Genomic DNA, 15,655 nt, shown 5'->3' with positions numbered 1-15,655 from the left:
ATGGGTGCTGTTTGGAAGCACGACACACAGCAGGATCAGGCAGAGCAGTGTGACAGCTCCAGGGGAGAGGTCCAGGCTGAGTTTTGAGAGGCAGAACATAAGTACTGGTGCTGGAGTTTATGCAGGAGGCTGTTTCAAAGCCGTATGAAGCCACAAGGCCTCACACTCAGAAAACAATCTTATCACTTGGGATTGCTAACTCTGGGAAAGAACATGGCCCCATGGCCCCCCCAGGTTAGTCTGTCTGAAGCAGTGCCACAATGATTGGTGTGCAGATTCCTGCCAGCTTCCCAGGGAGACTTCCCCACTTGTCCTGGAACTTCACAGCAAGGCGATGTGAGATGCAGAACATGACCACATGTTTGTGAAAGGAGATGTCACCACATCTTCATCCCTGTGCCAAAGAACGAGCAACCAAGCAAGCCTCAGGCCTCCTCTGGGATCCTCTTGGCTCTAAGTCTGCAGAAGACCTCATGCATTGGCTGTGCCAGTGCTGGGAACTAGCCAGCACTCTCCCTTCCACAGGTCAGGTCCCACCTCACACGTGCAGTTGTAGTCTCCCAGAAGAAAAGGTCTGATTCCTTCTGTTTGGGCACCTGTTTATCAGGTCTCCTGGCAACCTGCTTGGGCAATCTGGGCACTGGGCACACAGCAACAACTGCCATGTACCGCAGCACTGCAGCAATCAACAGGGGAGAACAGTGTCTGACTGCCCCCACTTAACTCAAGCTGGGCTTGAAGGACTGGCCTTGCCCAAGGCTCCCTAAAGCCAAAAGACTTGGCATGTCTATGGCCCAGCACAGATCTTGGGTGGCCTAAATTACTCTTGAGATGTCTCCATGGCCTACACTGGGAGCTACACCCTAATTTACATTCCTAACTAGATCTATATTCAGGCAGGATGAAGGTGGGTGGGAGCTCCCCCGTTCACCCCACTCTCCCATCAGGGCAGCCTGGGAAGGTAGGCAGGCCTTGCTGCCTGTCCTTCAGCTCACTGGGTCTTGCTGAAGGCCAGAAGTCTATAGGGAATTTGTGACCCCCAGGACAAGTGGTCTGTGCCACCTGCTGCGGTGCCAACAGTCCCCAGCCTGGGTGCCCATCACGCCTTCCTGTGTGCCTCACTTGGTTCATCTCTGCTTGGAAAAGCTCCAGGCAGGGACTGCCAGGTCTGCCAAGGGAACCAGACAGTGTTGCAGGACACCTGAAGGCAGATAGTCCCCAGGAAGAAACAAACTCCTATGTCTAGGCAGGGGCTCACTGACATTGATGGGACTCTTCTCCCTGAGCTCCAGAGCCAGTTAACATGCCCCAGGCATGCCTGGGACACAGAGCTCCAACACTGACCAGGGCAAGACCATGGCCTACACTAAGGTGGGCTTAGATGCTTGCTCTGGTTTCCTCATGCAAGGACTGGCCTTCTCTCTCTCTCTGCCAGTCCCAGCCCCTCCTGCAGGAACGGGTGACGCTTCCACTATGCAGCTCAGACATGACAGAGACATCCCCACAAGAACAGCAAAGTGTTTCCCATGGGGACATGTCTGGCATCCTCTGGCTGGTCGCCCTGCCAACACGGACAGCCTCTACTGACCTCACCTTACACCCCAGCTTCGCATTTGCTCCCTCTGCCTGGTTTGGGAAGGTCCAGGCACCAAGAGTGCTTACTGACCCATCTGGGTCACAAGCCACCCCAGGGCTAACACAGGAGCCCTGGCCTTTTCTCCCAGTTTCATTCCTGTGTGGCTGGACGTAGACGGATGTGTGTTGTTTTACAGCCTGAATCACACTGTCCTACATAGCTAAGCCTGTATTGTCCAGGATTCTTTTTGTGCCACAGTCACCTGGGTCAAAAAAAAAGATTGTCCATAAGAAGTTTGGCTAAATAAAATTCACTTAATCTCCAGGGGAGGAAAATACACTATGTGCCCATGCCATACTGCCCATGGGACTCTGACAGACTTCCAGTTCTCAGTGCACTGCAATGCTGAAACTGTTCTCTGCTGCCTGCTCTGTTGCTGCCTGTGTGGTTTTGTGAGCACAAGGCTCTCTTGGGAAACCTTGCAAGGAAGTGCCTGACACTACCATCTTCATGGTCTGGCAGCTGAGACTGTCCAACCTCTATCCAGCAAGAGACATGTGACTGTGGATAGTGATGGAGCTGAGACAATGCCACAAAACAAATCCAGGAATGAGAATCTTCCATGGAGATTTCAGTTGCCAAAACACGTGCTCTTCAGAGAGACGAAGGCAATTTCTGCATTTGAGGTTAACTTCACAGAATTGTGTCAGCTGGAAAACTATTCAGAGATATCCAACCTCCACTTCCTTGTTCATCAAGCCTTTTCTACTTGTTTGACAATGATGAGTGGGTTTGGTTTATTTTTTGTTTTTTTGAGAAAATTGCCAATGATGATGTTCACAAAGAAAAAAAGGGGTTATAATGAGTTAAAAAGCTTTAAAATGCGATTTTACTTTTTGAACAACCCTCTTAGCCAGCCCACCTCCTACATGGAGCTGGCCTGAAAGCATCACTTAAACTTACCCTGCTCCCGCTGCAGATTGGTCTTACATTGTCTTAAGTGAGCAAGACCAACTTAAAACACACCTATCCTCATCCTTCATCCTTTCCTGCTCTGCAAATCCACCTGCTTGGTCCAAGAGCTTGCAGCTCTAGCTAGTTCTTGTTCTGGGAAATGATTCAGATGTCAAAAACCCAGATGACCCAAACAAAAGTTTTCTTTTAAAGGCTCTGTCAATTCCCAAATGTGGGTCACCAAAGAGCTTTCCAAGGTGTGAGGATTGCAGGTGTGAGTGAGGATTGCAGGAACTAGCAAAGGGACACACTCAGATGCACCCCCAGAGACCAATTGCTTGAAAATTCCCCCACTCAGTGAGCTGGCATGGCAAATTTGCAAGAAAGGAGAAGGATGCTAGACCTGAGGCAAGAGCAACCAGCAATGCACCTGCTACAAGAACCACAGCAAAAGGGAAGAACAAGGATGCTGCCAGGTGATACAAAGAGCCTCTCTAGGAAATAATTTGGAGGCTCCTTCTGTCCCAGGACTAAGTTGGGAGTCACAGACAATCCTTGGTACTGAAAGCTTGGGTATTTGCTGAGGGACAGTTGTGTCCCGCTGATCCGGACAGGAGAAGGACATTAAAAAAACCCCAGCAACACAGGTTATATCTGTTCCAGGAGAAGGATGATAGGGATTGGTGTCCTCACACCCACTGGCATCCTAAAATAATCTGTTACTGCTACACCCGTTACTGTTACTCTCTCTCTTAGAAATCTCTGTAACTCTCCCACTTTTGAATAAACACTTTTTATTTCCCTTCTGCCTTACCCAGGCAAATCTACCAGCTGAGGTGCTTGGACCTCTGGTGTGCACGTGGCTCTCCATCAGACCCTTCATGCCACCTATACAGAGTGGGTCAGGAAGCACTGCAGCAAGAAGATTTTGGGGTGCAGACGTTAAAAACCTGGGGAGCCCAGTGCAGATCAGGTCTGGATCCCAAAACCTTCAGCCTGGAAATTGCTTTAGGGGAGGTCTTACTGAGTCCTTACCAAATGCAGGAAGCTCTTGGTTCTGGTGGGCAGCAGCTTGTGGCAGTTAATGCCCAATACACAGAAGCAACTTGTAGGATTCAGATTGCAAGGGCATTGAACTTGGACCAGCTTCAACTGGATCTCCAACAGCCCCGACTCCATCCAGCAAGCCCTTGTAAAAGCAGGCTTGTCCCTTCCTTCCTTTGCCCTGGCCTCCCAGCAGTGCTCCTCCAGACCCTCCCCACCACAACTGTGTTTCTGCTGGCCATGCTCAATGCTGCCATTTCAGTCAATGCCCTCGTAAGGCTGGCTGCAACCCAAAGCCCCACTTACTTTTTCCCGAGCTGGCGTGCCACATCGCAGCGCTTGAACCCTTCGAGGTTGTAGAGGCGCTTGGCCAGCCTCTTGGCAGCCTCGCTATCTGCCCTGCAGCCGTTCGCCAAGGTGTCCGTGCTGCCCTGATCAAGCTGCTCTGTGCTGCCCATGTCAGAGTCAGAGTCTGACAGTGCATCTTTCAAGCTGGCATCACTACACAGAAACAAGAAACAATTCAAGGAGCAGCAATATGACTTGATGAAACCCACAGAAAATGCCAATTTTGATTTCTTCTTGTCCTAACCAAAAATATGAAAAAACAACAACACATTTGTGAACTGGACATTGGACAAACCCTCTTTCATTTCAGGTCAAATATAATAGTACAGTTTAATTTCAAATTTGTAGAAAAAGACTGAAGAGAAGGTGACTTCTCCCTGAGAAATGAGGATGTATCCGTTCAAAGGAAGCAGCTCCAACACCTATTTAAGCTTCCTCTCTCTCCACTGGTATGGAAAGGGATACCAAGCTCCTTCAGAGCTGTGGACATTCAGGAAATCTTAGGGATAGATGGTGTGCTTTTCAGTTCAGATTATTTGCCGAGGATGAGAAACTGCACTTGTACAAATCATGCCAATGGGACTGACAGCAGACCTGCTGTCACTGGTGGGCTGTTCCTCTCCCAGCTGCCGGCTGGCGTTGTGGCCAGCTGTTCCCAAAGACAGCACACTGAGCAGCCCCACTGGCACCATGTAGGTGGGACTGCATCTCTTTATTTTCTTGCCCAAGGCCAGTTATGGCATTATGGCACCTATTGGCACATTTTTGGGCAGTGTGACTCATTGAAGGCCTGATAGCTAGCTGGACATGCAGCCTTGCTCCAGCTCTCTCATGGCCTGGCTGCTCATCACCTGTCTTCCTCATGCAAGGAACTGCCCTGCAGATGAGCTGCTGCCTCCCGGGGATGATGGTTTGGGTCTCAGCTGGCCCAGAGGATGAAGTCTCTGCTGATCTCCTCACTGCCCACAGAAGAACCTTTGGGGAGGCCTCTACAGGGGCACCCAGTCCTAAGTGAAACCTCGAGGTTTCTCTGCATTTCAGAGCACACTTGGGAGTGTGCCTGACTGCCTCCAGCCTGCCAAGGGCTTTTGCAGATGTCAGGCAGACAAAGCAGTGGTCTGCCCAGAGGAGCCTGGCTTTGCCTGCTATAAGAACAGATGGGATTTGTGAGTAACCAGATGAATGGTGGTGCCCTCCAGAGCAAATGTGAATACAAAGTGCTGAGCCTTGGCTTTTCTTGGGCTCGCAGGGCTCCTACAGGACCCTGCAGCTCACCTGCAGTTTGAGGTCCTGGGTCTGAGAACAGGGAGGACTCAGACAGAGGCCCGCTGGGGACTGGCTGGTTTAATACCCGTCCCCAGCTGCAGTCCTAACCTACAGGTTGGAAAAGTTTTTCCTTTTGGTGTTTGGCCTCTCTGCCATGACAGCACATGAGAAGAAGCACAAAGGGAAAAAAAGCAGCTCCGTCTCTATCATGTCCTCTGAGCCTTGCTCCTGAACTGGGACCCCATAAGACAAGGAGCCCTTTGCCCAAGGAATTCCCAGCCTGCCTTACCTGATGGAGTTAATGATCTTGTTGGCATCTTCCTCTGACCCTTCCACGTGGAACCCATTTGGGATACTCTTCAAGGACAATCGGCTCAACACATTCTCCGACCTGCTGCTGGTAATTGAGTGCCTGAGAGGGCTCCCAAAATCCCCCTCTGCTAGCTTCGCTGCTGCCTGCTCTTGCTTATCAGCAGCCATGTGGTGAAGGGCTTCTCTCTGCTGGGCTACCAGTTTCTGCTCCAAGAGCTCTGGGCTTTCCTTGACCCTTTGCTGGATCAATGGGGTGAGCGGGGCCTCAAAACTAACACAGCTATCTGTCTCGTCTGTGAGAGAGAGGACATCCAAGGAGTCCAAGCTGCTGTAATATGTACCCTTCATAAGGTCAGACTCAACGATCTTCTCAAAGGTTGAGCTGAACCCATCCCTGATGTCTTTGAATTGAAAATGTTCCTTTTCATCCTCGCTGCAGCTCAGCTTGGCATCTCCAGAAGCAAACCTGGACCAAAACAGGAAATGTAGAAAATAATGTCAAGGTAATTGCTTGTACTGTTCCACTTGGAGCTAGGAGGCAAGAGAAGAGGCAGAAATGGATGCTGTTATTATAGGCCCTTGGGACCTTTCTGTGGTATAACGTGCATGGTTCCCAATTTTATTATAAGCTTCTAGAGCTGAAAAAGGCAGAGGTTTATGATGAGCAATCCCAGAGGCCCAGCCAACCCTTAATTTGGTCATGCCCCAGTAAAAAGCCAGACCTCTGAACTGGAGACGTTTGCATCTGACACCTGCTACTGGATCCACCGCCAGAATGGATTTAATCTGCAGGTTATATCTCTCCCTTCAAGTGCTCCAATTATGGCTACTTCAAAAGCATGAAAATCCTTAAGATCAAGGCCATTTCATCTAACTTGGGATGTCAGCAGCAAATGTCCTTGCTCCCTTTTATAGCGGAGAAAAAGCAGAAACTTTTAGGGAACAATTCATATGCTGTAACTTAAACCTTTTTTCTTAGATGCGGCACTCTAGAAGTGCAAGGCACCCTACAAATAGTTTTCTCTTCACTGAGGGGGATGTAAAAGGTGATGGACACACATCCAGGCAGGGGAGGCTCCATGCTGCTTTACAGCTAGCCTGTGGGATTCAGGCACAGCATTACAGGCATGACAGGAGGCTGCAAAATGCATGAACCTACAAGCCTAGCTTCCAGGTAAGCATGGATGACTCTCAGCAGTCCCAGCTCTCTCTGGCTTTAATGCAGGGGCATTCATTCCAGTGTACATCTCAGTAAGAACCCACACTGGGAGAATTCATCTGAGTCAAATCCAGCAACACCTGCTGTGCTGGGAGCCCCAGAGAGCTGGAAGGACTCAGTCCCTCCTGGAATAGACCGGGCTGCAAGGACCTGCCTAAAATACCCTGGATTTCTCAGGTGAAGCCTGCTTCCTCACTTCCAGCAGATGCTGCTGTCATTTGCTTTATTAGAACCAGGCATTTCATGCTGTGATACAGGTGAAAGCTAGGGGAACAGTAAGCTGCTTTTCCTCTGCCTGTGATGGAGTTAACTTTCTTCATAGCAGCACATATGGTGCTGTGGTTTGGATTTGTGCTAAAACAGTGTTGATAATGCACCGATGTTTTATCTGTTGCTGAACATGCCTGCACAGCGTCAAGGCTTTCTCTATTTTTCATTCCCCAGTAAGTAGGCTGGGGGTAGGCAAGAGGCTGGGAGGGGACACAGCTGGGACAGCTGACCTGAATTGACCAAAGGGATATTCCATGCCATATAATGTCATTCTCAGAAATTCCCAGTCTGCTGCTGGGAGGTGGTGAGTGATTGCTTTTGCATCACTTGGTGGGTTTTTTTTCTCTTTCATTCACTTATTAAACTGCTTTTATCTTGACCCACAAGTCTTCTTGCTTTTGCTCTTCTGATTCCCTCCCCCATCCCACGGGGGAGGGTGGTGAGCAAACGCAAGGATAGGTGCTTAGCTGCTGGTTGGAGTCAACCCACTGCACCTCCTCACTATGGTTGTCTCAGTTTGGAAACCCTGTGTCAGCGCCATGGCTGTGCCTCGTGCCTCTCCTAATGAGCATGGCCTCACTTTGCTGCAGACTACATTTCCCTGAGATAAATTCTGGGGGTGGATCAGGGATGAGCAAGTTTCTTGTGCCAGCTACAGAGATGCTGTACCTGTGCCTGCCCAAATCCAGCTACTGTTAGTAATGTTTCCTACCGGGTGCCAGTGACAGCCCACTCCCAGCCTTGCATAACATCACCTGGCACAGAAGAGATCGGAAACGGACCTTGGGAGGTAGTGGCTCTAGCACAGAGGCAGCAAAGCACTTGTGACCCAGACATGGCAGAGCCATGAAAGTGTCTCCTAGGAGTCCAGACACTTCTCAATGCACTTTAGAAAACAGCTCAGTCTTTTTAGGTGGGGAAACTGAGGCACACACTGCACTCCATGGAATTGCTCATAGCACAAGTAAAGAGAGGTAGAGAGAGATAGCCTTGTTTCCCATCTCCACCAGCAGACAGCAGAGAACAGGGGAAGCAAAGTGACCAGCCCCTGACAGCCCCCACAGCCAGCCATGTGTTTCGAGCTCCCACCTACCTGCAGCTTACAGGTGCCCTGATCCAGAGACATTCTGCCCATTTTGTCCAACAGACACAGGATCCCTAGTTAGACGGTGGATATGGACCCCTGAACGTCACTGCTGTGCCTGGGCAGAGGCTCAGTGGAGCCCTGAAGCCAGGTCTACTTGTACCATTACAGGGTCTGGGATGCATCCCTCAAGGCAGGAGCGATTTGCCTGTATTTCCACTGCACAGCTAAGCAAGTAGAAGAAGGAAAGGCTGCCTCTTGAGCAGCGAGCAGGTTAATAAGGCGCTGAATTTACTGGCCCAGATATACCGATGTAGTGTCATCCATTCTTGGAAACCCTAGCTCTTCAAAATACCTCAGGCAGAGTGGAAGATGGCAGGCCATTTCAGGACAGCCCCTAAGGGCTAGGGAATGCACACCTTGCCACTGATGACAACACACCCATCTGGGAACCGTCATCATCGTCTTTGTGGAGCAGACAGTTCTCATGGGCAGTACAGGACACACCATGCCTGAGCAGTGATGCTCACATGGACCGGTTGTCCTCCAACACCCCCATCAGCATAGGCAGCAAGAACTCAGCATTTACATTCCAGGCAGTAAAATGGGACCTGGCATCCCTTCACATATGGAAGTCCTCAAGGTTATCACCTTGTTTGCTACAGCCGGTGTGTTTAAAGACCCAAGCCTGCGGGATAGGAGGTTCTCTGCCAACGGGGATCTCCTCACCCCAAGAATCCACAACAACCAAAGATAGTCGTAGTGTGAAAGGGGATACAGTGGACAGCTAAGAGAAAACCAGTGTAAGGAGGGAAGACTGCAACAACAGAGGTGCACATGGCCCCACTGTGGCAGTGAGGAGCAGGCACAAGCCAGCTAGCAGACTTCTTGTCCCCTGTCTCTAAAAGAAAAGTGCACTTGGGGAAGGATTTGAACAAAGGTAGATTTTCTTGCTTCTAATGTGCCAGGGTGAGACCCATTGAAGAGGACAGGACAAAACAGTGCTCTCAGGTTTCTTATTTCTCAATCTCCTAAGAGTCTGAGGAACCCAAGCAGGTCAGGGTCCCATGAAGTGGCTATGCTATGCTACCTTCCCTTCTTCATGATGCTGGATGCCAGGCTAGCGGGCTGGTGAGCTGTGTCAGGAACAGGGGATCCCAGCGCAGCAGGGAGCAGGACAGACCCACCTGAAGGGCTGTGTGAGGGGGAAGACAACCATGCATGGCTTACAATATGTTCACGAGACCTGACAGGCCCTGACAAACAAGTTTTTGCACCCTTTGAAAGTCCCCTCTGATGTCTGGGCCGTCCGAAATGCTGTTTTCAAACCTAGCTCTGCAACCACATGGGTAAAAGCTTATATGAATCTGTAGACTCACATAATCCCTTGATTGCAGGAGCTCAGGGCTTAAGAAAACTCTCACCCAGTTCATCAGAGCTGGCCATGCAGCAAACCAGACATAAGCAGAAACGAGACAGACAGCAGCAGCTCCACAGACTATCTGCTGCAGCCCAAAGGCCCCTCATCCTCAGGAACGCTTGTCTTTACAAATCCATCCATCCCTGCAGGGTGAACTGCAGTGCCTGGCCATGACTTTGTGTACAGAAAAGATCCCCTCCTTCCACAAAGCAGGAAGAACTTTAAAAACTTCATCCCCTTGTGACAGAAAGGACTTTACAGCCTTAACTGCACCCAGTGATGGGAAATGGGAATTATGGACCTACCTTGGCAGCTTGTCCCATTGCCAAACTTCTTGCAACAGTCCCCATCCCCAGTGAACTTCATAGAATCATAGAATCGTTTAGGTTGGAAAAGACCTTTAAGATCATCAAGTCCAACCATTAACTAAGCACTGCCAAGTCCACCACTAAACCCTGTCCCTAAGCACTATAACTACATGTCTTTTAAATACCTCCAGGGATGGGGACTCAACCACTTCCCTGGGCAGCCTATTCCAGTACCTGACTACCCTTTTAGTGAAGACGTCTTTCCTAATATCCAACCTAAACTTCCCCTGGTGCAACTTGAGGCCATTTCCTCTTGTCCTATTGCTTGTTACTTGGGAGAAGAGACCGACCCCCACCTCACTACAGCCTCCTTTCAGGTAGCTGTAGAGAGCAGTAAGGTCTCCCCTGAGCCTCCTTTTCTCCAGGCTAAACAACCCCAGTTCCCACAGCTGCTCCTCATAAGACTTGTTCTCTAGACCCTTCACCAGCTGTGGAAAACCTTGTCAAAGGCCTTACTAGAGTCCAGGTAGACAACATCCACAGCCTTTTCCTCATCCACTAAGTGGGTGACCTTGTCATAGAAAGAGACCAGGTTAGTCAAGCAGGACCTGCCTTTCATAAACCCATGCTGGCTGGGCCTGATCCCCTCGTTGTCCCGTACATGCCGCATGATGGCATTCCAGATGATCTGCTCTATAACCTTTCCCGGCACCGAGGTCATGTCCCCTCTTCCATATCCCCTTCCTTACAAGAGGGTCTGTGTCCTCCCCACACCATGGAAAAACCCTGGGCCTTTGTGGTTTCCCCAGGTCCTCCAAGACAGCCATCACACTGCCCCTTGGTCTGCATTGCTTCACTCCCATCACCAGCATGTCTTTGTGTGGGAGCACCCATGCAGAAGGGCATGTCCTGGCCCATCCCTGTGAGGTTTGGTGCACAGCATGTGTTTCCAGGGGTGTTGTGCACTGCAACTGTGTCTGTAGATATTCTTCTGGCTGCTCCTGGGTATCAAGCCCATCAAGAGCCATCAAGCCCTGCACCTCCTGGATATTACTTAGCAGGTTCCACATTGCCATAATTCCAACCTAGATAGCTCCTTCTCTCTCGCCACACTGAACAGAGTCATTTCCTTTAGCTATTCACACCATAGAGCTTGTATTTTCCATGCCTTTATTTATCCCTTGAGCCCAAACTTGTACAGAAAGCAACACAGTGAGAAAGTCTGTGTGCCTACAAATGCCCCAGCAAAGGCTGCGTGGGACAGACTGCAGAGATCAGCTGTGGTCCTGGATGGGTCAGTGGGCACCAACAAGTCAGGCACATCACATCTCTCCTTGCGTGGTCCCAGAGAAGAGGGAGCACAAAGAGAAGCAAAGCCAGGCTAAGGTGGGAAACAGTGAAAGACCTTGCTCGTGTGAATGAACCTGATATAGCGTCCCCACAGAGAAGTGTCGCGTACTTATTACACAGTGGGGAAGGCAATTGCTTTACTTAAATAAGGAGCTGTATATTTATTTGCATTGTAATCACAAGGTTTTGTAAGCATACTGAAGTAACACTGTATCTAATTGCCTGTGTTGCTTTCCCCAGTCATCTCTGAAATGCTGTTTTATTGCTTACGGCAAGGCATGCAAAGCAATGCACTTGGTTATTATTGCAGCTTAACCATACTGGATTTTTATGCACTGAGTTGTTTACATTTCACTTCTCACTGATTAATTAGTTATAATAAAGTAGAACCTAGTTTCCTGTGTTGGTGGAGTGGGGAGGCCTGTCAGAGAAGGACATGGTGGAAATCAGAATCTTCTTGCCTGTGCACTGCAGGCTTTCTGTAAAATTTTTCTGAAACTTTATTTAATGGAATTTGAATTGCTCAATGGCTATCTGTTGGCATGGGAGGAAATGTGTGGGCAAAGGCAGCAGTCCCAAACCTGCAGGTACTAAGTGCGTCTACAAGCCAAAGGTCGGGATTCCTCTATTAACAAGTTTGACCTTTTTTCACAATTTCATGTGGCTGAAAGTAGAGAATATCATTCACTGGTGAAGCTCTCAGTTTGACTGCAGAGCTGCAACCTCCCTGAGATCAGCAGGGCCAATGTTGGAGGTTTCTGGGAATGTGAAAGACCTCTAGGCAACATAGCCACAACGACTGAAAAATGGGGCTTTGACAACTGGTATATTGGCGTGCCAATGGATGCCATGGGATAAACTAGAAAGGGGGCAAAAGGGATTCAGTTAACGCAAGCCGCGGCACAAGCACTAAAGCTTTGGCTTTATTTTCTTGACTTTTTTAACAACCATTTCCGCATAGACGCACTAATCTACCTTCAGCACGGGCAATCATGGTTTCTTTCTCCAGGTCCACAATGGAGTCAATGACTTTGGATGACTTTTTCCCCTTTAATTCTCCATTGGTTCAGCAGGAAGAGCAAGACTTGGCCCTTTCTTGTAAAGTACTTTAAGATCCAGGGACAAAATGCATCATACGAGCACCAACATGCAAGTGACAAGTGATTTTTTTCCCCAGGAATGAATAGTTGATTGCTCATCTGTAAAACATTAGTCCAGAGACAGAAAAAACCCAGGTTCTCCTATATGCAGAATGGGTCATAACAGAAACAGTGACATACTGAAGGGGAGTAAAGAAAGAACTGGGGAAACTCAGAGATGATGCAGTGACTTCTCAGTGCCTTGGTTCATCTGTCAGCTCCTGACCCACATAGATCTAGGAGAGCCAGACAGTCAGCTACGGTCTGGAAAAACCAGCTCCATGCTGTGTTTGGCCCAGCCATGTGTTTCTGCCATTTAGCCTAAAGATAGGTGGTCAAAGTACTAAGGAGCTCAAACACAGTGAGCTAACCTGATCCCTAGGCAATAAGTGGTTTCCCAGATTTCAGCTGTGTCCCTGAAAGTTTCCAGCTGCCCTTCTGCCTTTGAATATAGTGTGTGACTTGTCCCTTGTGCATTCAGCTTCCCAAAAGACTTATTTGCTATCCAAGTGAATATGTTCAGAGCACAAGACAGAATTCTATGATTCTATGGTAAGATCATGGGCTGTGCATGCAGAGCCCAGTCAGGTTGCATCATCTCCAAATCCTCAGCCTTCCAATTCTCCCAATTCATGCCCTAATACCTTAAAAATAATTGCACTTCCAGTGATTGTAGCAGCATTCACTGACCACCCTTAACTTCATCTTGAACTCACAGTCTCTGCCAGGGAGCCACATATCAGGCAAATACGATTCCCTTGCAACCTGAGAGACTTGCAGACATCTAAGACCTGACTGCATAGCTTACAGGGCTTGTGGGACCTGCCTGGGGGTGGACTCCCCTCGCTCTCTGGACATCAGCAGCCTGCATTGGACACGCTTCCCCTTCAATACCTTCAATTGTGCTAGTTGAAACAGTGCTGCTCCTTCTTGCTGGGGGCCTTGGGTAAAATCAAACCACCAGCTTTTTATAGGGGAGCCTGTTCAACACTAGAGACACAATGAATTAGGGACGCCTGTCATCAGCCCACATGCTGTGTGGCTTCCCAGCTCTGCTGACACTCCTGCCTACGCTCCAGACAGCGCTCTGAACAAACGGCTCAGCCTGAAGCCTGCACTGGACTAAAACTAGGAGGTGATTCACAGGCCCCTCTTGGCCACCCTTTCACACCTTCTCCTCTTAAGAAGGCCATGCTCCTCTGTGACAACTTCTGCTGCTCTTCTCCAGCCCCCTCCTGTTTGCAGCAACTCTCCCGTGCCAGGGTAGATATATAGGCAGGGCCATAAGATTCACAGCAGCCATGAACCCCAGCTGGCTACAATACAGACCCCTAGATGATTTCTGGTGGCAAAGGGAAGCATCTGTACTCCTCCCACAGGGATGGCACAGGAAGCACCCCACCTCATCCCAGTGACCAGTCATTTCCCTTCAGCCCCCAACATGCAGAGCCCCAGGGAGTCTAGGCACTTGCAGAGGCATAAAATCAGCTGTGGACACTGCACCAGTGTGAATGTCCCCCAGCCTGGAGAGTTCTCCTGTGAAAACAGGCTGACAGTACAGAGGACACAGAGATGGGGGGGCATTGCACACGTGCTCATTTGTCTCAGGCACTTGAGAACAGGATGACACTTGTGTCTCTTATCTCTCACTGCTATGCCTGTGCCACCCAGGCACTGGTAACACCTGCCACAGGTGCAGCAGGGAGCAAAGCTCAGTGCCTTACCCTCTCTTACTAATGGTGTGGTCCTTTGGATGAAAAGCTGTAACCTGCTAGCCCAGGGACTGCCAGAGCAAGCCATGCTTCCAGGGACTTCCAGGGCATACCAAGCTCCTGGACAAGCCTCGCTCCTCATTGTCTCCTGTCTGTCGTGATTGTCCTAAGTTATCATCTCAAGTAACTCTGCCATAAGTGCTGCAGCTGAATCTCCAACTTGCAAGTAAGTGGGACACCCCCAAAGTGAGCACAACCAGCACCCAGCACTCTTGAGATCCCTAAAGCTTCTTCTTCACTTTAGTAACTCTGTGGGCAGACACTGGCTCTAATCACAGCTTTTCCGCATTTGTAACAGGGAAAAGCAGTGTGAGAAGCCCAGAGAGAAAGAGAGTGAAAAGCCACAGTCTGCCATGAGAGCAGCTGCAGCTTTTTAAAGTGATGAGTTATATACAGAGCAGAGTAACTCAAACCAAGGAGGACTGAGAAACAACACACACAAACCAGCACTGAGCTGAGGTTAAAACAGCTTCACACTCACCCAAGCTGCTCCTCCGTCTCGTCGGCACTTAGAGCTTCTGAGGAGTCCAGGACGCCTTGACACCTCTCCTTGCTGAGGGCCTTGCTAGGTATCTCCTGGGTGGGGGACCCCTTCTCCCCCAAATCTGTGCTGCTTCGGCTGGGCACACTGCCATCCCGCTGCTGCAGCGGCATCTGTTCCCACCCTGTGGCCAGCTCTGCATCCACGCCGTTTGCCAGCACCGGCCCGTCCTTACGGCCGCTCTTGCTGGTGGCATCTGTCCCCGGTCCCTGCTCACCCTGTCTCCCATCCAGCTCTGCTGTTGCTTCCAGATGTTCGTCCCCCTGGCCCCCGCGCTCCCCCTCCACTCCTCGGGAGGGTTGAGCATTATCCTGGGGGCTGGCTCTCCTACTGGCAGGCTCTGGAGGCTGGCTGAGCTGCTCGTCCCCATCGCTGCAGGCCAGCACAGCCGGCTGTGAGCCCGAGGAATGCAGCTCTTGACGGTCTGCAGCAGACCATGGAAAGTGGCTGTTCTCACTCATATTCCGCTTGTTTTCCCAGTGCTTACGGGCTCCCTCCCGCACTCAGCTCAAGCTCAGTACTACCTACAATGGAAAAGAAACAATGATGTCATGAACGCCCATGAGGGCTGACAGAAAGGCGCAGACTTGTCAATAGCAACTCAGAAGGGCAGCAGTTTGAAACGGAGCACAGGAAAATGCCCCCCACCCTCTAAACCCCTCAATATAAAAGCCAGGAAGGACCATACTGGGGTTTGCTGCTTTTGCAAAGACTAGCTCTCGTTACCCAGCACAGTGGGATCTGGAGAGGAAAATCTGCTGTTGTGGCCCTGAGCCATTAGGGGCCCAGGCACCCACCTTCTCCTGCTCCTCTCATAACCCACAGACAGTCCCAACCTGAAGTACAGGGGACCCATACCATGCGGGCTCTTGGTGCCTCAGCTGTGGCAGGCAGCTGCCCAGGGCTGGGGACAGGAACGTGGCATGGCTGCTTTTCCCAGGCTGGCTACCAGAGTGCTACTCCCAATTATTCCCTGCCTGCCAGAAATAGAAGAAATAGGGAAAACAGGAGATAGGTGTGAATTTTTTTTAAACACTTCTAAGCAGTTGTGA

General features: G+C 50.1%; 1 protein-coding gene across 1 annotated transcript in view; it reads right to left on the bottom strand.

Annotated features, from left to right (window-relative positions):
• The window catches only part of PSD2 (pleckstrin and Sec7 domain containing 2), a gene marked incomplete at both ends in the record, with an annotated part of 49,342 nt that extends 34,278 nt beyond the window's left edge, over positions 1 to 15,064 (bottom strand). Inside the window, 3 exons of the mRNA XM_082323986.1 lie at positions 3,881 to 4,075; positions 5,478 to 5,966; positions 14,544 to 15,064. Of these exons, the coding sequence (XP_082180112.1) occupies positions 3,881 to 4,075; positions 5,478 to 5,966; positions 14,544 to 15,064 (1,205 nt within the window). The remainder of the gene's footprint in view (positions 1 to 3,880; positions 4,076 to 5,477; positions 5,967 to 14,543) is intronic.
• Positions 15,065 to 15,655: the final 591 nt, after the last annotated feature.

This window comes from Platalea leucorodia, assembly GCF_965183815.1.
Source record: "Platalea leucorodia genome assembly, chromosome: 11".
NCBI classification, from domain to species: Eukaryota; Metazoa; Chordata; class Aves; order Pelecaniformes; family Threskiornithidae; genus Platalea; species Platalea leucorodia.
This window is presented reverse-complemented; position numbering and strand designations above follow the sequence as displayed.